This window comes from Oryzias melastigma, linkage group LG1 (assembly GCF_002922805.2).
Source record: "Oryzias melastigma strain HK-1 linkage group LG1, ASM292280v2, whole genome shotgun sequence".
In the NCBI taxonomy this organism is placed as follows: domain Eukaryota; kingdom Metazoa; phylum Chordata; class Actinopteri; order Beloniformes; family Adrianichthyidae; genus Oryzias; species Oryzias melastigma.
Window position 1 is genome coordinate 32,245,544 of NC_050512.1, and position 9,246 is coordinate 32,254,789.

At 46.6% G+C, this 9,246-nt stretch overlaps 1 protein-coding gene across 4 annotated transcripts in view; it reads right to left on the reverse strand.

Moving 5' to 3' along the window:
- Nucleotides 1-9,246, reverse strand: part of LOC112157429 (CREB3 regulatory factor) — a 15,007-nt gene that overhangs the window by 3,874 nt on the left and 1,887 nt on the right. For 3 of the 4 annotated variants that reach the window (XM_024290145.1, XM_036214291.1, XM_024290146.2), the window contains exons 2-5: nt 6,147-6,473; nt 5,425-6,082; nt 3,122-3,295; nt 1,878-2,067 (exon numbers count right to left, since the gene is read on the reverse strand). In XM_024290145.1, coding sequence (XP_024145913.1) covers nt 1,878-2,067; nt 3,122-3,295; nt 5,425-6,082; nt 6,147-6,299 — 1,175 coding nt within the window. In that variant the 5' untranslated portion in view covers nt 6,300-6,473. The remainder of the gene's footprint in view (nt 1-1,877; nt 2,068-3,121; nt 3,296-5,424; nt 6,083-6,146; nt 6,474-9,246) is intronic. The other variant, XM_024290147.1, reaches the window with a different exon arrangement.

Consider the following 9,246-nt stretch of genomic DNA (forward strand, 5'->3'; position numbering starts at 1 on the left):
ACTCTCCGTGACCCCCCCTCCCCGTTCTCCTCCCGTCTGATTTCTGCTGATCCATCCTCTCATCCTCCCTCGCTCTAGCTGTAGTGTTTGAGATAAAATCATCCAAAAGAGACGATTAACTCAAGCGTACGGCTCTTTAACCTCCTCTGTGGCTCTCTGGTTAAAGTAAAATACTAGATCTTTACAGTAATTTGAAGAAGTAACAGATTGTAGGTTTATCTTTTAGGTTTATTAAGCAAATAAAAAACAAAAGAAATCAGTTGAAGGACAGTCTGCATCACTCCACCAGGATCCTGACTACATTACCCACAATGCTCCAACAATCCAATTGAGTTCCATTTACCACAGGAAATCAATCTAAAATTTAAGGGGCACGTTCTAGTTTTTTATTAAAAAAAAAAAAAAAATCAAGGATTTTGATTATGAAAAACAAGAAGAGCGACTTCATTCGCTCCATTTTGTGTATTTTTTTATTTCGATCTATGAATTTCTGGTTGAAATGCATCACAAACGGTTTTGTGTTTATTTTTCATCACGACTGACATTTTACTTCCTGTTACTACACTGAGATGATTTGATGTGGTACAGGATGTCTTATTTTGAAAGAAAGTCATGTGAACCTCTAAAGATCTATAAACTAAGTCATATTATTTTTTAAAAAGTATATTTTTCAATGTTTTTTTATGATTCATTTAATTTTTATTCAATAAAAGGGAAAACATACAATATACCTCCAGTTGTAAACTCAAACAAGATGGAAACAAGAAAAACATGAAAAAAGAAACAGAGAGAAGAAGAACTTATTTCGTCTGCTCCTTTTAACAAATCAAAACAATAAATAAGAAAACCAAAACATTCTGCCGATTTAGGATACAATAGAAGAAGATTAGGAAAAAGAACAAAAATGTACAACTACAAACATCAAAATGAATTCCATAAACCTGAGATGAGTTTTTATTTGTACTACACATATTTACAGTCATTGATGATACTATTTCTAGTGTAGTTATTAAAACCAGATATTGTTGCAGCATTTTAATTTCTTTGCTCAATTTATTATTGACATCTATTGACCCCATACACTGATTTACATCACTCCTTTGGTAGTATTCTGTTTTGGTTTGATACATATTTCATAGAATTTTTAGATGAAATTAGCTTTTTCTTTAATTAAATGAGGAGGAAATCATTTCATATTCACACTATAAATGTTAAAATATTAATCATAAAATTTTAATATTTTTAACATCTTAAATATTGGATTAGACGGGTCCCTATAATGACTCTTAGTCATAATTCTAATTGCTTTTTTTGTAATATTAAAATTGGATTCTATATGTTTTATAAGTTGTACCCAGAATTTCTATATAATAGTTCAGGTATTTTATAATCAAAGAATTGAATAATAGATATAGTGAGTTATTATCTAAGAACCATTTTTGTTTGAGCATTTATGCATCCTAGAACACACGAGTCAAAGTAACGGCCCGGGGGCCGGATCCGGCCCTCTAGGTAATTCTATTGTATTGTTATTAATGACCCGATGTTATCTTGTGCTCATTTCTAACTTGTATAATTTAGATAAAATATATTTATATACAGAGTAAAATATTGAAAGTTATTTAAGGTTTAAGTTGATTTATTCTGGAATAATATTCCTGCCTTTTTATTATTCAGAATTATGTTAAAACGTTACAGTTTTCAAGTTTATAAATGTAGCTTTAGAGTATTTAATAAATGTTTATCCTGTTCTTCCCGCGACCTCAGGTGTGTTTTGGATTTTGGCTCGTGTTTGATCGAGTTTGACGCTCCTGATTTCGGACTTTCGTCTCTTCTTGGACCTAAACTGGAGTTTCTGTTTCCAGACGGCGCCGTACCTGGAGGCCAGCTTGTTCTTCTCCTTGCGGGAGCGGGCCCGGGCCACGGCGGGCAGCTCGTTGACCGGGCCCATGCCGTCGATGGCGGCGTTGAGCTTCTGCAGCTGCTCGCCGATGTTGTGAAGCTTCTGGGGGTTGGGCGTCAGGTCGCTGGCGTCGGTTTTGCGGGCTTTGCGTCGCCCTTTTTTCCCTGGTCAAAGCGACATCAGAGGAGCTGGTTAGGATTATAAACCTCAGACGGATAAATGGGCCGTGTTGTGCTGGAAGCCGCCGTGGAGCCTCACATAAGACTCACTCAGAGGAACGCTGAAAAATTCAGTTTGGCATCAAAGTTGAATGTAGGCCGCGCGCCCGAGGGTCTGATGGGATACGCGTCGAGTGAAGAAGTGGGACAGCGTCAGCGGCGGCCGAATGAGCGGCAGCAGTCTGTTCTGTTCAGCTTCAGGTTGACTGATTCTGTTTTTCTATCATTTAAGCCATAATTAAGTGAACCCATAATTCTAAATGAGCTGTTTTAGCTCCAGTTTTTGTGATCTTTGATTTACTGGAACTTTGCAACCGTAAACACAATCATTCCAGTAGATGGTGAAGGAGAAAAGCGGCGGAACCGCTTATCTCCTTCACCATCTACTGGAATGATTGTGTTAACAGTTGAAATGTTAAAATATTTTGTGTTCAATCGTCACTGGCGATGCTGCAGGTGTTAAAGGGTTAACACAAGCTCCAATTGTCAGGAGAGGTCAAAGGTTAGGAGTGGGAGGCGGCTTCTTCAGCACAGTCCCTTTGGGGGTTCACTCACTGACAGTACATGAGAACTGGACTGAGCGAGTGTGACGTCATCCATACAAAACCGTTTACTTCTGGCTCCAATCAAATCTAAATCACTATTGACGATACGGACGCCGCCATGTTGGAGCCAGCTGGTCTGAGTCGGTGTGTGTTTCCATGGCAACCACTCCCACCAATCAGGAGAGAGCTAGTTAGTAGGCCACACCCCTACGACTTGAAAGGGGCAACACGATATCTTTGTTTTGAACGTCAGACATGGCGGCCAGCAGGCCCCGCCTACTCTTATTGATGCATCCGATTGGTTAGTTAAGTACTTGAACTACAGAAAATGAACCTGGAATTACTTCCCATGAACACACCTGTCGGTTTACTCAGAAATTGTATCTTAAATGCCAATTTTCCGGTTCTGCTCCCTCCCGTTTTCATTGTTCACCTGTACTTCACCTGAGCCTCACCTTCCCGGCGGTACAGAGTACTGGGCAGAGTGCTGGCGCTCCAGGACAGAGACCAGCGGACGTCGCCGCCCACCTTCTTCTTTGAGGCCGACTCCCGGGCGCGTCGGTACTCCCAGAAGCAGCGGCGCTTGGATGGGCGTGGGCCTGGCGGAGCGGCCGGCTCAGCTTCCACCTCTACTGGGACAGGGGGGGGGGGACTTCAGAACTCCAAACATTCAAGTTCACAGGACCAGAATCGACCCCTCCCACCCCAACAACCTTCTAAAAACAGAACAAATCAGTTGACTAACCTGAAAAATCCAAATTTGAGCTCCAATAAAGACCAAACCCGGTCTGGAACACTGTTCTAGAACGTTCTGCTGTCTTTGAAATGTCTCAGATGTTACGACAAAAACTAAAAGATGAACTGACGACACACAAACACGGGACAATACGGGTTAAAGCTTCTGAAATCCGGAAAATGGGAAAAACGGGAATATTTATAGATCTGGATTATTTGCTTGCATTATAACAAATGCAGATAATCAGATGTAATCTGGTTCACGTGCGTGTTCACATGCACCTTTTCAGTTTTCTGAAAATCATGTAGACTAGGATTAGAGATTATTCTGGGATTAGAACCTGGTTCCTTTCAGGAAAACGTTCCTTCTCCAGGAGCACATTGGAACAATGGACTCTCGTGTATGAGGTCTGCTGATGGTGGGGGGGTGGTTGGGGGGTCCTCAGGAGAATATAAACCCCCAAAGGAGCACACAGACGAGCGGTGAATCCTGAGTAAAACCTTTGAAATCCAATCTGATCCTTATCTCCCCGTCGACATCAGTGATGGATTTCCTTTCTAAACCGATCGTATCAGATCAGATCAGTCGATCAGTGAACGCCGAACATCCTGAACAGACGGATCAACCTCAGCATCAGGACCTCCAACCATCCTCTGCTGAAGCCACGCCCTCCCCACATGCAGACGTCATGTGGTTTGTTCCGCTCTCACCTCCGCTCAACACCCCCCTCTAATCTCATGAAAGCATCCACAGATGGAGCGGCGCCGTCATCGGCGGCCTGCGAACACCGACAGCAGAGACTGGAGGAAATGCAGATGGCCTCAGAGGAGCGAGTCCGTCAGGAACATGGACCCAGAACGAACAAAGACACACAACGCGTGTCGAAAACCCACAAAAACATCTTTAACACAAAAGCAGGTTTGCTCTGAGACAGGAAGTCTGAGCAGTTTGGGGGCGGAGCTTAGAGGATATTATTCTGAACAAATGTTCATCTGAAAAAAGCATCAGGTCTGTGTGTTATCTGCAGCATGTGCACGAGCATGTGCACGAGTGTAGATCCACAGCAGTCAGATACAAAACGGATCTAAACGCTTTACTTCACTCTGAAAACTGCAGTGACAGAAAAGGTTTGAGTCCTGAAATCGAACCTTAAAGGGTTGAACACAGCGGGAACGGAAAAGTCAGAACAACCACAGACGACGGAAACTATTCAAAATTTACATTTCTATTTGAGACTTTTGATTTCTGTTGAGTGAAAAGGATTTTACAATAAAAAAAAATAAAGAAAGAAAAAGAACAACACATTAAGATACTTCCACCTCATAGTAGGCTGTATAAATACAACTGAGTTGAATTTATTTGAAAAACTCATTTTTGGTGATGAACTTCAAAAGCGTCAGCCGCCTCAAGAGCTTCAGATGCTTCAAAAGCTTCAGCCGCTTCAAGAGCTTCAGATGCTTCAAGAGCTTCAGCCGCCTCAAAAGCGTCAGATGCTTCAAAAGCTTCAGCTGCTTCAAAAGCTTCAGCCGCTTCAGATGCTTCAAAAGCTTCAGCTGCTTCAAGAGCTTCAGATGCTTCAAAATCTTCAGCCGCTTTAAAAGCTTCAGCCGCTTCAGATGCTTCAGCCGCTTCAGATGCTTCAAAAGCTTCAGCCGCTTCAGATGCTTCAAAAGCTTCAGCCGCTTCAAAAGCTTCAGCCGCTTCAAAAGCTTCAGCTGCTTCAAGAGCTTCAGATGCTTCAAAAGCTTCAGCTGATTCAAGAGCTTCAGATGCTTCAAAAGCTTCAGCTGCTTCAAAAGCTTCAGCTGCTTCAAGAGCTTCACCCTCTAGATTCTGCTGTGCATGTTGAAACCATGCTCTTATTTTGGCGACTGCCGCGTCAATCATCAGGCACAGCAGCACATCCTGCAGGTCAGGGAGGTTTGATGGAGCTGCAGGCGGGACATGTGAGGGGGGCGGGGCTCTAGCTGGGGGGTTCACATACAAACTGGTTTCTGCCGGCGGGCCGAGACCAGAACTCACCACATTCCGACTCTGAGGAGCTGGAGAAGTCGGCTGTGGTCTCCTCGGCTCCCTCCTCGTCCTCTCCGTCCTCCTCCAGCTCTACAGTCGTCGGGCTTTCCTCGCCGCCCCGCACCTCCTGGTCCTCCTCCTCTTCCCTCTGCGCCTCCTCCGGCCCCCCCACCAGCTGCCCCCCCTGACTGAGGGAGTAGTTGTGCTCCTCGCTGCAGAGCTCCAGCACCAACCCCGTCGTTGCCTTCTCCTCCTCCTGCACCACCTGATACACCTCCACCGTGCGCTCCCTTAACATCCCGCCATCCTGTCCTCCCCCAGCGGCGCTCGGCCCCCCCGGGGCGGCTGTGTGCCGCTCCTCCTTCCACTCAGCGGCTGACTGGACTGGAGGCGCCGTGTGTCTGCTCTTCTTCCTCCTGTCCTCCTCCTGCTCCTCCGGACTCCTCCCCCAGCACCCCATGAGGACCCCCTCCTCGGAGCAGGCCAGCAGCCCCCCCACCGCCCCCAGGCCCAGCTTGGTGTAGCGCGTCATTTCGTCCAGCGCGGAAACGTCCCAGCGCTCCGGGTGCTGGTCCTCCCCGAAGCCCCCGTCGTCCACCAGGTCGCTCAGCAGCTCGAAGGGCCGTTTCCTGGGCGAGGCGGGGGAGCCCAGCATGAGGAGCACCGTCTGGGGGGGCAGGAGGGCGGAGCTTAAACCGGGGAACACTCACAGAGCTGTGCGATGAGCTTACCTGGTCGTACTCGCTCCTGCCCTCCTGCGGCGCCGGCGGCCCCCCGAAGGCCTCGCCGAACGCAGGCTCCATCCCGCTGGTGCCCGGCTGGAAGAGGAACGCATCAATCACCCCCCACAGCTGAGAGACCTGCAGAGGCGTTACCTGAGGCATGCCCGAGGCAGGGGGTGTCCCGACGGCGGCAGAGATCACATGAGAGCGCTGTGCTGAGGTGAGGAGTTCACCCGAGACGAGGCGGCGCCGGCAGGGGGAGGAGCCTTCTTACGTAAGGTGCAGAGACGAGGAGGCAGCAGCGCAGCTCTTCCTCACATGTCGCAGTTCTGCAGCCTGAAGAGACGGGGGGGGGGGGGTTATCCAACAATAAAACGCATGTCTGGTTGACCTTAAAACCTTCTCATCAGCAGGTGGGCGTGACTACAGCACAAAGATCCGTTTGTACAGTTCGATCAAACGGCGACCTTCGCCGTGAACGCCGTTCAACACGTTCTGAGCTTCACAGACTCTCATCCGTCCTTCAGCTGTTAATACTCCGTTCACATGAAAGCTGGATGTAGGACACGTCACAGAACCACGCCGAGGCTCTGCTGACGGGCTCAGAGACGTCCGCACGCCGTCAAAACCCACGAGCTCCCACCTGTCCTACAGAGGGATCACACCAGAACCGGGCCGACTCCAGAACCTCTGAGCTTCTGCAGCTGGACGCTCTAAAAACATTTGGAACACAAAAGCATCTTCTCTCTCAGCTGCACATAGACATATTTACACCAGATCAGACATCGACTTTTAAAGTCACTGATTGTGTTTGAGGTTTAAGAAAATTAAATCAAATCTTTACAAAGAAAAAACTCATTTTATCAAATTTATGAACCACTTTTATTTTGAAGGAACTTGTAGATTTTTTTTCATGCAATAAAAAAATATTTTCATCTTCTTTCTAAAGCTAAGAAACATTTTATTACTGAAAGTTCTACTTGAGTTTGAGTCACTAGTAACATAAAATTCGTTTACAAATCCACATTAAACTTTTTTAAAAACAAATTCATACTTAGTCATGTTAGAGTTTCGTTCAGTCCCGATTTTATCACCATGAGCAGCTTCAGTATGAAAATGTCGATGATTCTATATTTTACCAGATTAATCACAGAGAGTGATAAATAAAAATGATTGTTGCTTCAGAAAATGTCAAATGTGACATTTAGAAGCCGATTTAGTCCGAATATAATCTTTAATCTGGATTTGTCTGCATGTTGGTTTAGATTAGTTAGAATGATCCAGAAACATGAAGTCTGATGGTCATCGTTCTACGATTCAAAGTCCTGGATGGATTCTACAGAAGCAGGAAGTCGATCTGAACGTAAACGGAACCATCCAGTAAAAGTGAAACTGGTTGGTCACATGACCACAGCTGGAGATCTGAGGGGGATCCGGTCACATGACCACAGCTGGAGATCCGAGGGGGATCCGGTCACATGACCACAGCTGGATTCTGAGGGGGATCCGGTCACATGACCACAGCTGGATTCTGAGGGGGATCCGGTCACATGACCACAGCTGGAGATCCGAGGGGGAAATCTTTCCGTCATTGTTTGAACTCCTCAGGGATCAAGAGGGGATTTTCACACTTTAATAGAGAAAGGAGGTGGGAGGAGAACCAGAACCAGAACCATGTTCTGTCCTCCTCTCTGATGTGGGTTCAGGACCAACGATGGAAACGAACAGAAGAGAAGATTTCCCTAGATCTTTGTTTTATTAGAAACAAACGAGTATCATAAACTCAGACTGGAGGCTTTAACGACACATTCCAGTCCAGAAGAATCTAGAAATCTGAACTTCTCTAAACATCTTCATGGAGACTCAGGAAAACTGAGAAGCTCTTCCCAGATGATTCCATGATGGAACTCACAGAGGGTCAGACAGGAACTGGTTCCAGAGCTGCAGAGAAGCCCAGGAAAGCTGCTCATCCACAGATGGGCTCAGAACAATGCCGTCAAATGTTGGGCGGATTGACCCGAGGCGCACAGGAATGAGGAAATGAGGATCGGCTGGGCGGCTCCGACGCTGGCTTGGCTCGCCGCATGGAAAACTGGAATTTGGCAGCTAGAGGAGCCAGCTTCCAGTGGGCTGTGAACAGCAGCAGATATCAGACACGAAGAACGGAGGAATCTGAGGAACCAAGAAGAACAGAGGAAGAACAGAGGAACCGACGAAGAACGGAGGAATCTGAATCATCGACGAAGAACGGAGGAATCCGTCACGCTCAGAAACAAATGTTCTCCTGAGGATCTCAGGACCCTTCAGAGCAAACGCTGAAGGTTCGGACCTTCGGGTTGTCCCGACTGCTGAATAACAAGAAGAATCCATGTGACCGTCTCCAGACGTTTCCTCTGGAGTTTCAGTCGGAAAGTGTTTCATAATCTCTGGTTTCCAGCTGAAGCTGGTCGGCCCTGAACAAAATCAGCTTTCACTTTGCATTTGTTAGTCTGAGCCGGTCCAAAGGTCTGCTCACACACACACACACACACACACACACACACACACATGCACACACACACAGGTGACTGCCAGGCAACAGGAAAACACGACAGCCCTTCCTGGTGTCCAGCGAACCTCCACAGACCGAGGTCTTCCCTCCATCCATGAGCTCCTCAGTAAACGACGCTCGGAGAGCAAAGGCGCCGCCACAACCAACCACACACAACCACACACAACCACACACCACGCTCACTGAGCACACGGTGCGGCAGACACGGCTCATGCAGCGGCGTGACCAGCGATCTGCTCGTCTGCAGACCTTCAGATGTTCAGCCTGAACCTGGAGAGCGTTTCTGATCCAGGATTTTCTCTTCAACACCAAAGAACTTTATCTGTCAGACAGGAAACAGGAAGTGATGTTTTTCGTTTCTTATGCATCAATAAACTGGAACGAAACATTTAACAAAACCTCTGATCTGAATGTTTTCGCCTGAATATATTAAAATCAGATTATTATAATATCATCATTAAAATGGAGTTAGAGGCTTTACCTGATCCACAGACCCAAACAGAACCGGTCCAACACCGGACATGTTTACAGGACCCCCCCCCCTCCACCGGCGGCCTC